The sequence below is a fragment of the Herpailurus yagouaroundi genome, unplaced genomic scaffold, assembly GCF_014898765.1.
Source record: "Herpailurus yagouaroundi ecotype Mexico unplaced genomic scaffold, PumYag 195, whole genome shotgun sequence".
Taxonomy (NCBI): domain Eukaryota; kingdom Metazoa; phylum Chordata; class Mammalia; order Carnivora; family Felidae; genus Herpailurus; species Herpailurus yagouaroundi.
Genome location: NW_024412426.1, coordinates 9,380,585 through 9,399,333, shown reverse-complemented (window position 1 = coordinate 9,399,333; position 18,749 = coordinate 9,380,585). Strand labels below are relative to the sequence as shown.

General features: G+C 40.6%; 1 protein-coding gene across 3 annotated transcripts in view; it reads right to left on the bottom strand.

Annotated features, from left to right (window-relative positions):
- Positions 1–38: 38 nt before the first annotated feature.
- Positions 39–18,749, bottom strand: part of RGSL1 (regulator of G protein signaling like 1) — a 108,789-nt gene continuing 90,078 nt past the window's right edge. For 2 of the 3 annotated variants that reach the window (XM_040446523.1, XM_040446524.1), the window contains 4 exons: positions 8,850–8,988; positions 8,471–8,595; positions 6,038–6,147; positions 3,663–4,245 (listed from right to left, as the gene is read on the bottom strand). In XM_040446523.1, coding sequence (XP_040302457.1) covers positions 4,127–4,245; positions 6,038–6,147; positions 8,471–8,595; positions 8,850–8,988 — 493 coding nt within the window. In that variant the 3' untranslated portion in view covers positions 3,663–4,126. Of the gene's footprint in view, positions 3,113–3,662; positions 4,246–6,037; positions 6,148–8,470; positions 8,596–8,849; positions 8,989–18,749 lie in introns of those variants that run through there. The other variant, XM_040446525.1, reaches the window with a different exon arrangement.

Here is an 18,749-nt window from a genome sequence, read left to right as displayed (position 1 = left end):
CTTTCTTTCTTTCTTTCTTTCTTTCTTTCTTTCTTTCTTTCTTTCTTTCTCTTTCCTTCCTTCCTTCCTTCCTCTCTCTCTCTCTCTCTCTCTCTCTCTCTCTGTCCTAAGTTAGGAAGTTCTGACCACATTGAGTTGGCTGGCTAGAGCTATTACTGTCTCCTTTGAGATGTATTCACCAGCTCATCAGTTTCTACCATTCCCTATTATGTCTCACGGGCTGCTTACCCATTTATATTACTTGCTTGCGTGCTAGGTGATTGCTCTTGTGATACTAGCTTAAATCTGAGGCTAGAACATACTAGATCTGAAGTGAGAGAATAAGAAATCAAAGGAGGCAATCAGCAAGCCTCAATAAATGAGGAGAAATACTTTTTATATTCAGGGTGGTTCTATCAATTATTGTGAAGTTTTTTGAATAACATGTTTATGTGTACTTGCATATCTGCACAAGATATACCCATGGATGAGCATACACAGGGAGAGAATTATGAAATCGGCAAAGATCACAGTTTCAAATGAGTTCTTTGAGTGATCTCTCTTTTCCTTCAGTGGGTCTCACCTACTGCCAATCAGTAGGTCCAGCTTAGTACAATGTGAGGGTATTTAGGCACATGACGCTGAATCAGTATTTTACCAGATCCTCACCAATCACTTTGTTGTTGGCCTAACATCCTCTTTGATTCCATGTACAAGGTCTTGTTCCCCTTTGACCAAGGCCATTCCTGCTACTTCTATTTCAATAATAGGGCTCTTCTCCATTCTTTTCCTGGCATCTTGCCTTAGTTTCTTGCTGGATTTTTAAAAGCTGGGATTCTGTTTCATGCACTCTGCTCTGTCTGTTAACTCAGGTTCTATTTTGGAGCCCTAAAACCTTTAGGGGAAGAAATTTTCACTTCCTTCTTCTGGGATTTTCTTAGGCTAAATGCTTGCCTCACTGGACCCTCTCCCAGTGGCCTGAGGAGGGCCACACCTCATCTGCATTCAGACCTTTTCTAGGCACATCTACTTACAGTCTTCCTGGGCTACTGCAATCAAAGTCCCATCCAGATGATCTCACATTTCCATGTGTTTGTCAGCCCTGTCCTAACATCACAACATTTTTCATCTTTGAGGAAAGTCTAGGAAATAAAGGGCATCAGCATAGCAGAAAACTGGCTGGAAATCGGAGAGGCTTCTCTAATAAGCCTTCTACTTTCCTTGTTCTACAACCCACAGAGTTGAGCCCATCTTTCCTTGATTATCTCAAGTTGGGGGCTCATTTAGGACATTTGGTCATTTTACTCCTGATTTTCTTCAAAGGACAAAAAATGAGCTTAGTGACTCTATAACTAGGTCAAAATTTCCCAGAGTCTCTTTACATATTAATTGGCAAATAAACAGAACTCCAGTGAACAACTATTCCTTTTGGGCATGAAAAGTTGTATAGAGGGTGACCATGGAATGAGATCTAGCCAAAGGCTCACAAGTGGTGCGTTCTAGTCCAGACTCTGCCACTTACTACCTGGTCTACACTTACTACCTGATCTGTGGAAAGTCACTTACCTTCTGTGTGTGTGAGTTTCTTCGTCTGTTTAAAAATAAGTAGTTTTTAACAAGGTTACTCACAGGGTTGTGAGGATTTCCTAATACAATGGATGTGAATCATTGTCCAAATGGGAGATACTAGCATTAAAAGATCCCACCTGTCACTGTTGATAAAAAGAATACCTTGTTTATAAGAGTGTTTAATGACACCTTCATACATTTGTCATGGGATTCTTTGACAACCATGAGTCAGAGATTTGCTCAAGCCCATGCAGCTCTAGAGTGAATTAAGTGCCCAGGTCTCCTGACCCTATGAGTTGGGTGATCTGTTACATTCCCACTGTGGAAAGACCATCTCTGACAGGACCTTCCATTCAAGGAGGGCAGAGGTGCTTCTGGTCATGCTCTGCACCCCATCTTACCCACTGCAGTCTGGTCTTGCCATGTTTGGGCTGTCACTCAATTTATCTTTCTAGGGAAGATGACACAGGGCACTTCATTTCTGTCAGTGTTAGGAGGCTTCTGAGAGATGATGTGCCTCTTTTGGGAGCCTGACTTCACTACTTTTTCTCCCTTTTGTTGCTGGGTAAATTTTGTCTGAAGGAAGAAGAAGAGTGGCCAGTTATTAGAATGGCAATGAGATCACTAGTGTAATCTCTGCTGGTCTGTTGCCATCATTCTCTTTAGGAATGGCAATGGCCAAAACCAAAACCCTTTGCCTTCAGGATATGGCCCCTTGCATTCTCATTCTCACCTTCCTCCACAACAACATGCAACCCGTGAAGCTATGCATTGTCTTTCTGTACAAAGAACTCCAAATTACCTGGCTTGCCTTCCAGGCACTAGCACTGGCAAGTGATGCTGGGGCAGCTCCCAGTCCCTGTCAGACTTGTAGAAGGTCTGAGAAGGTGGGATGGCTGGTGAGGAAACCAGACCTTCCATTCACAGAGGCTGCTATCTATAACCTTGACTTTTAAGCAGCTCTTGGGCTCAGTTGTGGCTTCCATGACTCTCTGGGGATTCTCTCAGAACCTTAACTTAGCATTAATTCCACTTTGGTGCTTGTATAGAAGTGAGTTAGGCTGAATCCGATTTTGACAGGCTCGAGTCCTTCATAGCTTTTATTGCTAATATCCTGCCAAGTAGAACAACTCTGCTTTCCATTTTATGTACCTTACTTTGAAAGGCTGGAGTATTAGGGAGGCTGGCAATAAAAGATCATCTGGGACACTCTTCCCCCAGCAATAGTGCTCTCCTGGAGGATGGGTCAGGGACTCCAACTTCCTAAAAGTGCCTGTATTACTTAGAGGTGAGCAAAGACAGCCACAGAGAAACCCTTCCCTAACTATCTTGACTACAGGCCTCTCTGGAAGCACTAAGCTCAACACCTTGGCTCTACATGCTGAGGAATGTCAGGATGTGGAGCTGGGTTTCCAAAAAGTTTCTCCCCTGTCTCCCATTGTACACTTGGACAAAGCAGCTCTGAACTGAAGAAGAGGACTTCTGATTCATGCCTACCCTGTGACAGGACACAGCTGCACAGTGGAGAGCACATGTCTTGATGGGGTAAGGTTGCTACATGAAGCTAAAGACAAATACAGAGAAAAACTTCATCAGAACTCAGGACACAAGCACTCACTGGAGGACCTCCAGCCCAGGAGGGCCATCCCAGAACAGCTTCCAGGTAAATACCTCCAACGAAGGAGTTGGGAAAGTGAAGTTGAAGCAGTGATTCTCCAGGGACTTTAAGGAGACCTGGTTTGGATGCTGTAATACCTTTTGTCTTAGTAGACATTTCATCTGGATGCAAAGGTCATGAGGCCAACCCCACAGACCCAGGGAAGTAAAATAAGGAGACTGGGCCAGATGAACACTAGAACCACAAGACTTTAGGGCTGTTTGGACTCTATGGATCATGGGCAATATTCCATAGAGGCCTCTACCATTAAGCAATGAGAGGACATATGCAAATGAGTAGAACAGGAAAGTTGGCATTTTATGCCCATAAGCAACAGAAAAGAGTATCCCCAACCTGAAATCCATGTGGAACCCAAGGCAACTTTAGTACTTGGGAGTGGGATTAACTCCTTGAGGCTGAAGATGGGGGGAGAAAAAGAAATAACACGGCTCAAATATGGGATGCTAGGACCAGAGTGTTTATTACAGGAATAAGAAGATCAGCAGCAGGCACTTCCAGGAACCAGGATGTATAGATTGGAGGTCCTGTTCAAGCCCACAGGTGTTCTCAGTGGGAAGGGAAAATAACAATTGGGATGTTACAATCATCTCTTAATAAAGGTCACACATCACACCCAGAAATGGCAGAGGAGCCAGCAGAGATACAGACAAGGTTAAGGAACCTGCCTTCAAGGGGCTATAAAAGAATCAAGAAAGTACAGTTATTCAAATGAGAGCTATGCACAGAGGCCCAGAAGGACAGCCAAGAGATCCATTTCTCATCCCACCTCTGCCACTCACAAGCTGTGTGGTTTGGAAAAAGTTGCTTCGCATTTTGGGTACCTCAGTCTCCTTGTGGTCACTAAGGAGATTGGCCAAACTGGCATTAGTCATCCTCTAACTGTGGAGTAGGCTTTTGACATCAGTGGGATTCCAATCCCAACTCACAATTTTGGACTGAACTTGTTACTATTTCCTGCTGTTGAGGCCAAAACCACTCAATACCTCTGAGCAAGGTGAATCTTAAAATGGCGTGATCTCCTAGGGAAGAAGGAGGAGGGTGTATTAAAATCCCTTATAACATCTGACAAAATAAATCTGTGTAAGCAAGGAAACTCTTAATGACATTCCTCTGAGTACAGTATGTTAATGATAGACATTATCTAAATCCAAACCTCTAAATTTGAGATCAGGGATCTGGGGTGGAGAGAGGAGAAGCAAAATGCTCAATGTCCTCCAACACATAAACGATGACTCTTCAGGACAGGAACCCAAGTGTCCTGCCCCTTAATTTAGGCATCCTGTTGCCCTCTTCCAACTTCAGACACCAGAAAAGATTTGGGGATTTACTTCCTTAGAGCTCAGCAATAGGAAATGAGCCAAATATTGGAAGCTGTTTGGTTACCACTAAGGGGCATGTTCTTGCTCCTCTGAGTATCATTTGCCCACCCTGCCTGCTCACCTCCCTCTCCTTTCCCTGTTAGTATCCTCCAACCCATCCCTCCACCCTCACTTAAATGAGCCTTTATTCCCACAGGGACACTTGGCTCCACATACTGAAAAGATTGTTAATTTCTGTCTACTGATGTGACACTTTACAAGGCAGAGAAAAGGATAATGAGCAATATTAATTGGCTATGAGGGCAGCCCCAGCTAGGGAGGTAGGTGTTTTATTTCCTACTCAGGTGAGGACCCTCTCAGAGGGGCAGAAACTGGTCCAGAGTTGTTTCCCCTACCATTCAGGCAAGCTAGGGATGGGTTAAGTCTCAAGAGCCTCATTTGTACTCCTGAAAGGGGGCAGGATACTTGTTTGTGAGGGGGCTGGAGGAGGGACAGTGTTAAGTGTCAGGTAAAATGGACATGAGAACTGGGCAGAATTTAAGCTGAAACCATGGAATGGTCAGCTCTTTCACAGGATAGTTTGCTGCTGTCTCTAAGACTCCTATCTTACCTCCATATTTTGTTTTGATGCTGGTACTAGACCCAGACTCACCAACCTGTTCTCTTTGGTTCCCAGAATGTTTCAAAGCAAAAACATTCAGTCTCATCCTCTCTAGGCATTGCTCTGTGCACCCTCCTCCCTCTCTTTAAAACTCCCTTTTGCTTAAGCACTGATCTCAGTGCAGATATTAAGAAAGGGACTGAGTTTAGCTACTCTGTGCTAAGAAAACATGTGTGTATGTGTTTTCAAACACATCTATTTATTTGTAAATAGATTAATATAAAACATATGAATAATATATATTGATAATGTCTAATTATAATATATTAATAATCAATATGTAAATCTCTCATAATCACAGTGAGCAGAGATAGTCCTATTAACATTTTATTTCTGAATTTTTTTCATGCTCTCATAAAATTATATATATATGCATAAAGATATAGATATATATATAGATATAGATATATAGATATATAGATATATATTTACCACTTAAGTGGTTGTCACTTAACACTATAAAATACATAATTTTCAGATGGTAGGGTTTCTGGAGATAGTTGGAGCAGGGGGCTTCTTAAATATCAGTAAAGCAGGTCCCCTCCTCCATTTACCCACCACATAGACAATGACAATGACCCACATCCCAAAGCTATTGGGAGGTACTGCCAGCGATTGGTGCATGGGTTCCCTTTATCTGGCACTAATAGCCACAGATAAAATACACTTTAATGCTTCTCTAAGAGTACAGTTAATGAGATGCCCACCCCTCCAGAAGACAATATCCTCTGTGAAGTCTGAAGTTGGTCTTTTGGACCCTTGCTTTCCCTTCATGAGTCTGATTTGCTGGAGAATGGGGCTGTAGGTCATGAACATAGGTATAGAACTTACCTCCACTCAAAGGAGGATACTTGTGCACGGGCTTTTGAGAAGTTTTTTTATCCTTAAATATCTTCCCCCTGTACTGGAAGTAAGAGTGGGCTGCCTTCCAGGAAGAAAACCTGTGAAAAGAATGGCTTCTGGTCACAGGGAGAAAGCTATCAGCTAAGGAGGCTGGAGCATGGAGCACAAGGGAACCAGAACAGGGACAGTCCTTACAGAGAATGGAGTGTGTAATAGAGAAGAGAAAAGACTTGGCCTTGGAGTGCTGCCTGTCAGAGGCCCTTCTTCTGCGGCCTCCTCTGTGTCCAGGCCTGGCTCCAGTGAGGACCTGCCATGCATAGTATGTTGGAATTCCCTTCTGGAACCAGTGAATGGAGTCTTTAAAGAACCTACTGTACATAGGTCTGAGGTGGGGGTCAATCCCTGGGATGCTTGCTTGAGCATCAGAGTATGAACTCCCTACTTAACCCCACCTGGTACAGCCAGAGTGTCTGACTGACTTCCTCTCAGGTCCCAATCCCTGGTTTCATCCTGTCCCTTGCTGAAGGTCATGACCCTGTCATCGTATTCCCAGCAGCCCTTTCCCCAGAGTAGACAGACCTCTGCTCTTCACATGAACTTGGACTCATATACTCACTGGAACCTGAGAACTACTGCTCCCTGGAATCCCTCACAATATTCTTCATCTCTTTCTCCCTGGCCCTGAACCCCTTGCTGTCCTTCAGCCTACCCTTGCATTGGCCCCCTTAAGGTCCAGTCTCGGCTAAGACTGGATTTATTTTCTATCCCGACTTGGCTCTGATGGTCTTGACTGCTGCCCTCCTTCCTTTCCTTAAAGGACACTCTATTTGATCACAGTTGGTTTCTGCCATTCCATTTGCTGAAATGGGTCTCCCTCCCATTATGCAGCTCCCAGTGTGACATGATGCATTCTTTGTGGTACTTAAGAGACAGAGAGACCTGGTTTCTAATCCTGGTTTACCTAATTCCAAGTGATCCTATGTGTCTCTTAATTCCTTTGAGCCTTGGTTTACTCATCTATAAAACGGGGATAACAACACTTTGTTCCACCCACCTCATAGGGTTATTAAGAGGTTCATCTGGGATAAGATATGTGAATACAGTTTATGCAATATAAAACTCTTTATATAGGAGTATACAGTAAAGCAAGGAAAGAATCAACTACATAAGGATTAGGGATTCAAAGCCTCCCTAAAGCACCCCTATATTTCCTAAATAAGTATAAGAGACTGCAGAGCACTGACTCAAGCCAGGAGCAGCATGCATTTCCCAGGGGTTTCTCATTCTCCAGAATCAGGAAAAATTTCTATTTAATCCTGCTCAGCAGAACTAAGTCAAATCTAGTCTTAGTGCTAGGTAACAATTGGTGTTCAAAAGGCTAACCTTGTTGAACTTTGCTTTTTAATTTCTTTCAATCCTGTATTAAATAATTTATTATCATAGGGATTTTAAAATAAAGGTTAGAGATTAGTATGCAAACTTTACACTTATTTTATAATAAGGTAATGTGTGTGTGTGTGTATGTGTGTGTGTGTGTGTGAGAGAGAGAGAGAGAGAGAGAGAGAGAGAGAGAGAAAGAGAGAGAGAGAGAGGAGGGGGGAACCCTTAAGACTTGGAATCACATAATAATATAAACATCTCAATTAGCCTTGTCTTGGAACATTTCAGCCAGTTGTCCTCTGGTCACTGTCACCCAGGGCACTGCCATTCATTATGTGGAAGATACAGGCTGGAGCCACAGTGTACCACAAGAGTAAATAACCACCTGGGAGAACCTGAGCCAGTGTCTCAGTCCAAACCTTGACAGGATAGGTTAGAAACCAGTGGGCCACAGGTTGCATATGTCCTGCAAATATTTTGTTTGTTTCATTTTTGTTTTTTGGCCTTCAGAGTTTCCTTACTATGGTTTAGTTTTGAGTTAGTTGCCACATTTGCCACTTTAACTTCCAGAGATAAAAGTCTAAATGTCTAAGCTCCTCTTGAAAATTGAAATATTATGGTATTTGGACCTAACAGAGTAAAACTCTGCTGTCTTACTGCCTCAATGGGGCTCCTTAAGCACAAGTGCAGTTGTGTGAGTCTTGACAGAATTTCTCCCCAGATAGCCATGTTCCATACTCATGCTTAGGTGAGGAACCTATGCCTAATAAAATTAACATCCTTTCCCAAGCATGTGGGAGCCAGGGGATGTGGGACCCAGGCACTCTGATCCCCAGTCTTACTTGACCTTCCATCTTCTGATTTAGTTTCAGTGTGGGAGTATGAGAGACCAAGTGTAGCAAGTAGGATAAGGATACACCATTGTAGTTCCCATGAAAATGGAAACCATGAAGTAGAGAGTTAGAGGAAGACAGAAAACTCTTTAGGAAGTCAAATGTGTTTTCCTGCCCTTATAATCTTTGGGCAAGGGGAAATACTTACCTTTTCCAGAAGTACATAATGATGGGAAAGAGAGACATGATAGTCCCATGGAAGATGCTCCGATCTAGGTGGCCCTCTGCAATGGAAGCAAGGATAGCATCCTTCTGGGATTCAGAGATGTTCACCTACCCATAGAATGGGAGCCTGTCACTGACATAATTCCAGGGAAGGCAGAAAACCTCTTGTGACCCCTAGTACCTATAGGTACCCTCAGTACCTATAAGACCATCCTCTCCCCAGAAAGCGGCATGTTGTCATGCAACTTCTAGTAAAGGACATCTGGTTGACACAGGACTTAGGAAGTGCCTATTAGCTATCATTTCTTGTGGAAGAAATGCTTCTTGGCAAAAGCCCAGAAAGAAGTGAGAGTTCCCTTTACCCTCAGCCTTGGAGGAATTTCAGAATTCAGGTAGAGCTTTAGGATGATATTAAGTTTGGACCTCATTAGCATCACGTCATTCTCGTTGTATGCCCGGTTGACTTGCAGCATGTGAGCTGAACTCACCAAATTATTAAATCTAAAAAGAAGCAGTAAGCAGGAAATCAGCTAGGAGAAGATCAAAGCAGCAACTAAATAGGGCAGCCAGCCCAGACCCATTTCTGACCTAAGAAAGACAGGGCCAATCCTTGGCCAGGTTGAAACTTTATTCATTTAATCATAATGCATCCATTGGCAGATACTGAGCACCTACCACAGGTCAGGTAATGTGCTAAGTGCTTCTTCAAGTGTATTTCTTTACTGCAAACGCCCTTTATCCCATCCTCCCTCCACCCTTGTCTCTGTACGAGTTTTGCCTCTGACAACTTCAGGAACTAAGGGCTATCTTTTTCTTTGTTTTCCCTTCTCTGCTGACACTTTCACAATTACCACCACTCTCCGAGGCAAGATAGTGCTTTTCTCTTGCCTTTTTAAAAAATTTTCTTATTTTTCTAAATTATAGTAAAATATACTTAACATAAAATTTACCAGTTTAACCGTTTTTAAATGTACAGTTCAGTGGCATTAAATACATTTACCTTGTTCAACCATCAACACCATCTCCAGAACTTTTTTCATCTTCCCCAACTGAAACTCTATGCCCATTAAATAAAAACTATCCATTCCTCCCTTCCCATAACCCCTGGCAACTACTTTCTACTGTCTCCTAGTTACATATTCTTTTACTAACCATCAAATATCTGTCAGTTATACTTTGTCTTGATTTAAGTACACAGTTTATTTCTCTCAGGCCTCAGGCAACTTTATATTTTATATTTTAAATATATATATAATGTTTATTTATTTTGGTAGACAGTGAAAGCAGGGGAGGGGCAGAGAGAGAGGGAGAGAGAGAATCCAAGTAGGCTCTGCAGTATCTGTGCAGAACCCCATGTGGGTCTCGAACTCACAAACTGTGAGATCATGACCTGAGCTGAAATCAACAAGAGTTGGACATTTAACTGACTAATCCACACAGGTGCCCCTCTCTCAGGCCACTTTAAATCTTAACCATTTAAAATTTTCCTAAGAGTAGACTACCAATGTTTTCCCTTTATAAGCTTACTTTGCAAATCCGTTTATTTATCCAATCAGCAGACATTTATTAAGGGTTTACTCTTTGCCAGGTGCAGTTCCAAGAGCAGGGATTCAGCAGTAAACATGGAAAACAAAGTTCTGCTTTTCTTTTTAGTTGTCCAAATGCACTTCCTGCACCTATCATCCTACTTCTTAACTCTTATTTGTGTTTTGTCTGCCATCCAAATCAGCTTGTGGGATCTTAGAGAATAGAGAGCATGTCTTAATTCTTTTGTATCTCCTATGTCAAATCCCGTGCACAAGAATGAGTAAGCAATCAGTAAGCACTCGTGGAACTGAGCCAAATGCCTCACTGGGGTGCAGTGGAAGATCTCTTAACCCAATTCCTCTAACTAATGTGCTAAGTTACCAGGTGCTCTGAAATTCTGAAAACACACTGATACCTGTAACGTGCTCACTGTATACACTGGTTGTACATTTTGTAATACACTCTCACATTTTTCCATTGAGTTGAGGCAGGTATATACTGAGAATTATCCATGTTTCTTCTCAAATATTTTTGCCTATTGTATTTGTTACTATAATTTGTAATTTATAAAAATTGATAAAATATGAACATAAAAAGAAAAGGTGTTTGCTGTTTCTGTGAAAACAAATTTCAATGCCTTGGAACATTCCAGTAAAGACAAGCTGCTTTTCAAAAAGTTGCTATTGAGCTGGGTGTGACAAAGCAATTTAAAACATTGAAAAAACAAGTATAAAAATCCAGAATGATTAATTGCCTTGCAGTAACCTTTAAATTCTCACTCCACTTTAAGGAGAGAAAAATTTGGGCTGCCTGGGTGGCTCAGTCTATTAAGTGACTGACTCTTGATTTCAGCTCAGGTTATGATCTCATGGTTCATTGGTTCAAGCCCCACGTTGGGCTCTGTGCCCTCAGTGCAGAGCCTGCTTGGGATTCTTTCTCTCTTCCCCTCTCCCCGCCCCTCTCCTGCTCGCTTCTCTCTCTCTCAAAATAAGTAAATTAAACTTTAAAAAAAGAAAGAAAGAAAAATCAGAATTATCAGATAGCATTTTGGATATAGTTTGTGCAAGAGAAATATGTGGATCTCCAATTAGAGGAATGGCTTTGGCTTTACATCAAAAGTTTGACAGGTAAGTGAAAGTACATTAGTATGATTCGACATAATAATAACTGTTTAAGTATGGAGCTTCTTCACAAAATTAAAAATAGAATTGCCATATGATCCAGTAATCCCACTACTGGGTATTACCCAAAGAATATGAAAACACTAATTCACAGAGATGTATGCACCCCTATGTTTACTGCAGCATTATTTATAGTAGCCAGATTATGGAAGCAGCCCATGTGTCCACTGAATGGATAAAGAAGTTATGCTATATATACACAATGGGATATTAGTCAACCATAAAAAGGAATGAAATTTTGCCATTTGCAACAACATGGATGGAGCTAGAGGGTATAATGCTAAGTGAAATAAATTGGTCAGAGAAAGACAAATACAATATGATTTCACTCATATGTGGAATTTAAGAAACAAAATAAACAAATTAAAAAAAGGAAAAAACAAGAAATGCACTCTTAACTATAGAGAATAAACTGATGGTCACCAGAGGAGAGGCTGGTGGGCAGATGGGTGAAATAGGTGATGGAGATTAAGAGTATACTTCTCATGATGAACACTGAATAATGTATAGAATTGTTTAATAAATATATTCTACACCTGAAACTAATATAATACTGTATGTTAACTATACTGGAATTAAACATTTTTAAAAAGCTAATCAACCAGAGGCAAGCAAAAACAATAATGATGATACACAATGAGTGAAGTAATATAGAAGACTAAGTGATCTGTATGTATGTACAGGGGACTTCCAACTTATGTCAACTTAAATACCACTTATGCATCTCTGTCTTTATTTTTAAATTAGTTTAGAACTTATAACACAGTTCTCAAAAAAAAAAAGCACACCACATCTAAAATATAGACTTGTAAGACAATCAAGCCATTCTACTTTAGTACATAAGGTATCTAATCACCATGTATGTAGTACGTCATTTCTATGGGGAAAATGTGCTCTAAATTTTAAATCAGTATTCCAACAACATGCTTTTTCTGAGTAACAAAGATGTCCCCACCCTTGAGGACAAGGAATAAAGTAGAGGCTCTTATTCCTCTTACAGTCACTTGCTTGTCTCTGCAAATGTTCAAGAGAAATTTTAACTCAACTGTCTTTTGGAGATACTAGACCCATGTTCTAAACTATGCTGCACATCAGAATCACATGAGTAGCTTGTGAAAATACAAGTTCCCAAGATCCACACTGGACCAGTAAAATCCAAATCTCAGGGACCTTGGCATTGGCAGTAATCATAAGCTTCAAGCAATCCTGATGTGCACCAGGGTTGATAACCACTGACTAACTTCTCTACTCCAGTATGCCTTTTTTGCCAGTTCAGGCTCTGGGCTCACAAATTGGGCAGCTGTACACATGAAAACACACTTGGTTAAGAATATTTCTAAGTAGAGGGGGAGGAACGAAGATGGTGGAAAAGCATGGAAGTTTTTTTTGTGTGTCTCATGTCCATTAAATAGAGCCAGATCAACACTAAACCTTCCTGTATACCTAGAAAACTGATTTGAGGATTAACACAAAAATATGCACAACCTGAACCACAGAGCTCAGCAGGTACTTGGTGCAGAGAGGTGAACTGGGGGAGAGAGGAGCCACAGAGGGCAGGGAGCTGTTTTTGCTTGTGGAGACAGGATGGAGATGGGGGGAGAGTATGGGAAAAACATGCCCCCCCAAAAAGCAGCTGGAGGGAAAGTGGAAAAGTGGAAACAGCCATGGGGACTGAACTAAAAAAGGAGAAAGGAAAGGATTTAAATTTCATCAAGACTCTGTAAACAGGGGGAGCACAGAGTCTGAAACTCTGCAGCTCAATACCTGATGGTGCTCTGGTGGGAAGGGTGAATCCCCGGGAGCAGAGTAGAGTCTGGGAGGTCCTCAGGCCACATAGGAGAAGTGGCTCCACTGCTGGAAAAACATTTGGTAATGGCTGTGCAGTCACCCAGTCCCAGCAGACCCCAGAGAACAAGGTTGTTACTGGTGAAGCCTGGTGCCAGATGTGTATTGTGGTTTTCCATAATCCCTGAAAAACTGCTGCTACACGATCATGTGAACTTTTCCTGGGGCAGGCTGGCACCCAGGCACAGTCTCTGGACATTGGCAGCAGCACAGTCCCACGAATGTTCCTGGGTATCGCTGGCACCTGGCCATTGCTTGGTGAGACCCTCCCCCAGAGGATCTGAGCGGATCAAAGTTGAAGTGCCTCAGAAGTGAGGGGTTGGGAAACAGCTGCATCTGAGATAAAACTCATGAGGGAGGTGCCACCTGGCAACCTAACAGCTTGGTCACAGACAGTGTAAAAGTGCAGAGTGGATGGAAGCCAGAGACAAAGGACTGGTGTGCGATTGCTGGCAGGGGGAGCACAGAGTGCTGATACTAGAGACTGGGTAGCTGGGTGACACCCCCTCCTTCACATGCGCAGTCACACCTACAAGCACCACAACAATCCACCCACTAAGCTAAGCTGTGCCATCTAGTGGAGAATGGAGCCATTACACTAAGCCCCACCCAACAGGGCCAACCTCGCTCTTCAGGCACACCACAAATCTCTCCACCTGCTTAGTTTGTGGACTATAAAATGTTTCATAGTTTGAATTCTAGGGAAAAACATATTTCATTGTATTTCAGCCTGTTAACTGGTCCATCTATTGAATTTTCTTTTTTTATTTGTTTCTTTTTTTTCTTGAATACAGAAAGAGAAAAAATGCTTTTATTTTCAATTTTTATTAAAATTTTATTTTTATTTTTCTCCTATATTTATTACTTTTTTGTAAATTTTTCAAATTATTTTAGTTCCATCATTTCATTTTATTCTATTTCATTGTATTCATTTTCTCAAATTTTCAAATGTTTTCCTTTTTTTCTTGTTTTTTTCCCCCTTTACTGCCATTTTCTCTAATCTATCAAGCTCCTTTCAATAAACAGACCAAAACACACCTAGAGTCTAGCATCATTTAGTTGATTTGTGTGTGTGTGTGTTGTTTTTAATTTTTTAATTTTAATTTTTTTTACCTTATTAATTCCTTTTCTTCCTTCAAATGATGAAACAAAGGAATTCACCCCAAAAGAAAGAGTAGGAAGAAACAACAGCTAGGGACTTAGTCAATACAGATACAAATAATATGTCTGAACCAGGATTTAGAATCACAATAAAAAGAATACTACCTGGGGTCTAAAATAGATTAGAATTCCTCTCTGCGGAGATAAAAGAAATAAAAGCTAGTCAGGATGAAATAAAAAATGATATAACTGAGCTGCAATCTTGAATGGCTGCCATGGCAGCAAGAATGATGAGGCAGAGCAGCAAATCAGTGATATGGAGGACAAACTTATGGAGAATAATGAAGCAGAAAAAAAGGGAGACTCAGGCAAAAGAGCACAATTTAAGATTTAGAGAGATCAGTGACTCATTAAAAAGGAACAACATCAGAATCATAGGGGTCCAGAAGATGAAAAGAGAAAAAAAGGGGTAGAAGTGTTATGTGAGCAAATCATAGTGGAAAACTTTCCTAACTGGGAACAGACACAGACATCAAAATCCAATAAGCACGAAGGATTCCCATAAGATTCAACAAAAACTGGGGCGCCTGGGTGGCTCAGTCGGTTAAGCGTCCGGCTTCAGCCAGGTCACGATCTCGCGGTCCGTGAGTTCGAGCCCCGCGTCAGGCTCTGGGCTGATGGCTCAGAGCCTGGAGCCTGTTTCCGATTCTGTGTCTCCCTCTCTCTCTGCCCCTCCCCCGTTCATGCTCTGTCTCTTTCTGTCCCAAAAATAAATAAACGTTGAAAAAAAAATAAAAAAAAAAAGATTCAACAAAAAACGACCATCAACAAGGCATATCATAGTCAAATTCACAAAATATTCAGGCAAGGAGAGAATCATATAGCAGCAAGGGGAAAAAAGTCCTTAACCTACAAGGAAAGACAGATCAGGTTTGAAGCAGACCTATCCACAGAAACCCGGCAGGTCAGAAAGGAGTGGCAGGATATATTCAATTTTGAATATGCAAAATATGTAACCAAGAATTCTTTATCCATCAAGGCTGTCATTCAAAATAGGAGAGATTAAAATTTTCCCAAACAAAAACTAAAGGAGTTTGTGACCATTAAACCAGCCCTGCAAGAAACTTTAAGGGGGACTCTCTGAAGGGAGAAAAGATGAAAAAATAAAACAAAGCAAAACAAAACAAAAGCAACAAAGACTAGAAAGGACCAGAGAACACCACCAGAAACTCCAACTCTACAGGCAACATATGGCAAAAACTCTAAACGTCAGTGGACTAAGTGCTCCAATCAAAAGACATAGGGTAACAGAATGGATAAGAAAACAAGATCCATCTATATGCTGTTTACAAGAGACCCACTTTAGAACTAAAGACACCTTCAGATTGAAAGTAAGGGCATGGAGAACCATCTATCGTGCTAATGGTCAACAAAAGAAAGCCAGAGTATCCATACTTATACAATCTAGACCTTAAAATAAAGACTGTAACAAGAGATGAAGAAGGACATTATATCATAATTAAGGGGTCTATCCACCAAGAAGACCCAACAATTGTAAACATTTGTGGTCAAATGTGAGAGCACTCAAATATATAAATCAATTAATCACAAACATAAAGAAACTCATTGATAATAATACCATAATACTAGGGGACTTCAACACCCCACTTACAACAATGGGCAGATCACCTAAACAAAGTATCAATAAGGAAACAACGGCTTTGAATGACACACTGGACCCTATGGACCTAACAGATATATTAAGAACATTTCATCCTAAAGCAGTGGAATACACATTCTTCTCCAGTGCACATGGAATGTTCTCCAGAATAGATCACATACTGGGACACAAATCAGCCCTCAACAAGTACAAAAAGATTGAGATCATACCATGCATATTTTCAGACCACAATGCTATGAAACTCAAAATCAACCACAAGAAAAAAAATTGTAAATGTAACAAATACTTGGGGAGTAAAGACCATCCTACAAAAGAATGAATGGGCTAACCGAGAAATTAGAGGAAATTAAAAAGTACATGGAAGCCAATGAAAATGATAACACCACAGCCCAAAGACTCTGGGATGCAGCAAAGGTGGTCATAAGATGGAAGTATACAGCAATCCAGGCTTTCCTAAAGAAGGAAGAAATGTCTCATACACAATCTAACCTTACACCTTAAAGAGCTGGAAAAAGAACAGCAAATAAAACCCCAAACCGGAAGAATACAGGAAATAATAAAGATTAGAGCAGAAACCAATGCTATCGAACCCCTCCCCAAAAAAACCAACAAAACAACCAAACAACAAAACAAACAAAAAAACAATAGAACAGATCAATGAAACAGAAGCTGGTTCTTTGAAAGAATTAACAACATTGGTAAACCCCTAGACAAAAAGAAAAAGGAAAGGACCCAAATAAGTAAAATCAAGAATGAAAAAGGAGAGATCACAACCAACACAGCAGAAATAAAAACAATAAGAGAATATTATGAGCAATTATATGCCAATAAAATGGGCAGTCTAGAAAAAATGGACAAATTCCTAGAAACGTATAAACTACCAAAACTGAAACAGGAAGAAATAGAAAATATGAATGGACCCATAACCAGTAAAGAAATCAAATTAGTAACCAAACATTTCCCAAAAAGCAAGAGTCCAGGGCCAGACCGCTTTCCGGGGGATTTCTACCAACATTTAAAAAAGAGTTAACACCTATTCTCTTGAAGCTGTTCCAAAAAATACAAATGGAAAGAAAACTTCCAAACTCTTTCTATGAAGCCAGCATTGCCTTGATTCCAAAATCAGGCAAAGACCCCACTAAAAAGGAGAACTATAGACCAATTTCCCCGATGAACATGGATGCAAAAATCATCAACAAGATATTAGCCAACCAGATCCAACAATTCCTTAAAAAAATTATTCACCACGACCAAGTGGGATTTATACCTGGGGTGCAGGGCTGGTTCAATATTTGCAAAACAATCAATAAGATACATCACATTAATAAAAGAAAGGACAAAAACCACATGATCCTCTCAATAGATATAGAGAAAGCATTTGACAAAAGACAGCATCCTTTCTTGATAAAAAACCTTAAGAAAGTAGGGCTAGAAGAATCATACCTCAAGATCATAAAAGCCATGTATGAAAGACCCAACACTAATATCATCCTCAATGGGGAAAAAATGAGAGCTTTCCCCCCAAGGTCAGGAACAAGATGGGGATGTCCGATCTCGCCACTGTTATTCAACATACTATTGGAAGTCTTAGCCTCAGCAATCAGACAACACAAAGAAATAAAAGGCATCCAAATTGGCCAGAAGGAGGCCAACGTTTCACTCTTCACAGATGACATGGTACTCTATATGGAAGATCCAAAAGATTCCACCAAAAAACTGCTAGAACTGATCCATGAATTCAGCAAAGTTTCAGGATATAAAATCAACGCACAGATATCGGTTGCATTCCGATACACTAATAAGGAAGCAACAGAAAGAGAAATCAAGGAATGGATCCCATTTACAATTACACCAAAAGCCATAAAATATCTAGGAATAAATAAGTGAAAAATATATACACTGAAAACTATAGAAAGCTTATGAAAGAAATTGAAGAAGACACACAAAAAATGGAAAACTATTCCATGCTCCTGGATTGGAAGAACAAATATTGTTAAAATGTCAATACTACCCAAAGCAATCTACATAGTCAATGCAATCCCTATCAAAATAACAGCAGCATTCTTCACAGAACCTAGAACAGTCCTAAAATTTGTAATGAGCCAGAAAAAATCCTGAATAACCACAGCAATCCTGAAAAAGAAAACCAAAGGTGGAGGCATTACAATCCCAGACTTCAAGCTGTGTTACAAAGCTGTAATCATGAAGACAGTATGATACTGGAACAAAAACAGACACTCAGATCAATGGAACAGAATAGAGAGCCCAGAAATGGACCCACAAATATATGGCCAACTATTCTTTGACAAAGCAGGAAAGAATATTCAATGGAATAAAGACAGTCTGTTCAGCAAGTGGTGCTGGGAATATTGGAACGCGACATGCAGAAGAATGAACCTGGACCACTTTCTTACACCAGACACAAAAATAAACTCAAAATAGATGAAAGACCTAAAAGTAATACAGTAAGCTATCAAAATCCTCAAGGAGAAAGCAGGCAAAAACCTATTTGACCTTGGCTACAACAACTTCTTACTCAACACGTCTCCAGAGGCAGGGGAAACAAAAGCAAAAATGAACTATTGGGACCTCATCAAAATAAAAAGCTTCTGTACAGTGAAGGAATCAATCAGCAAAACTAAAAGGCAACTGACAGAATGGGAGAAGATATGTGCAAACAACATCAGATAAAGGACTAGTATCCAAAATCTATAAAGAACTTCTCAAACTTCTCAGACTTCTCAACATCCAAAAAGCAAAAATCCAGTGAAGAAATGGGCAAAAGACATGAATAGACACTTCTCCAAAGAAGACATCCAGATGGCCAACCGACACATGAAAACATGCTCAACATCACTCATCATCAAGGAAATACAAATCAAAACCCCAATGAGATACCACCTCACACCTGTCAGAATGGCTGACAT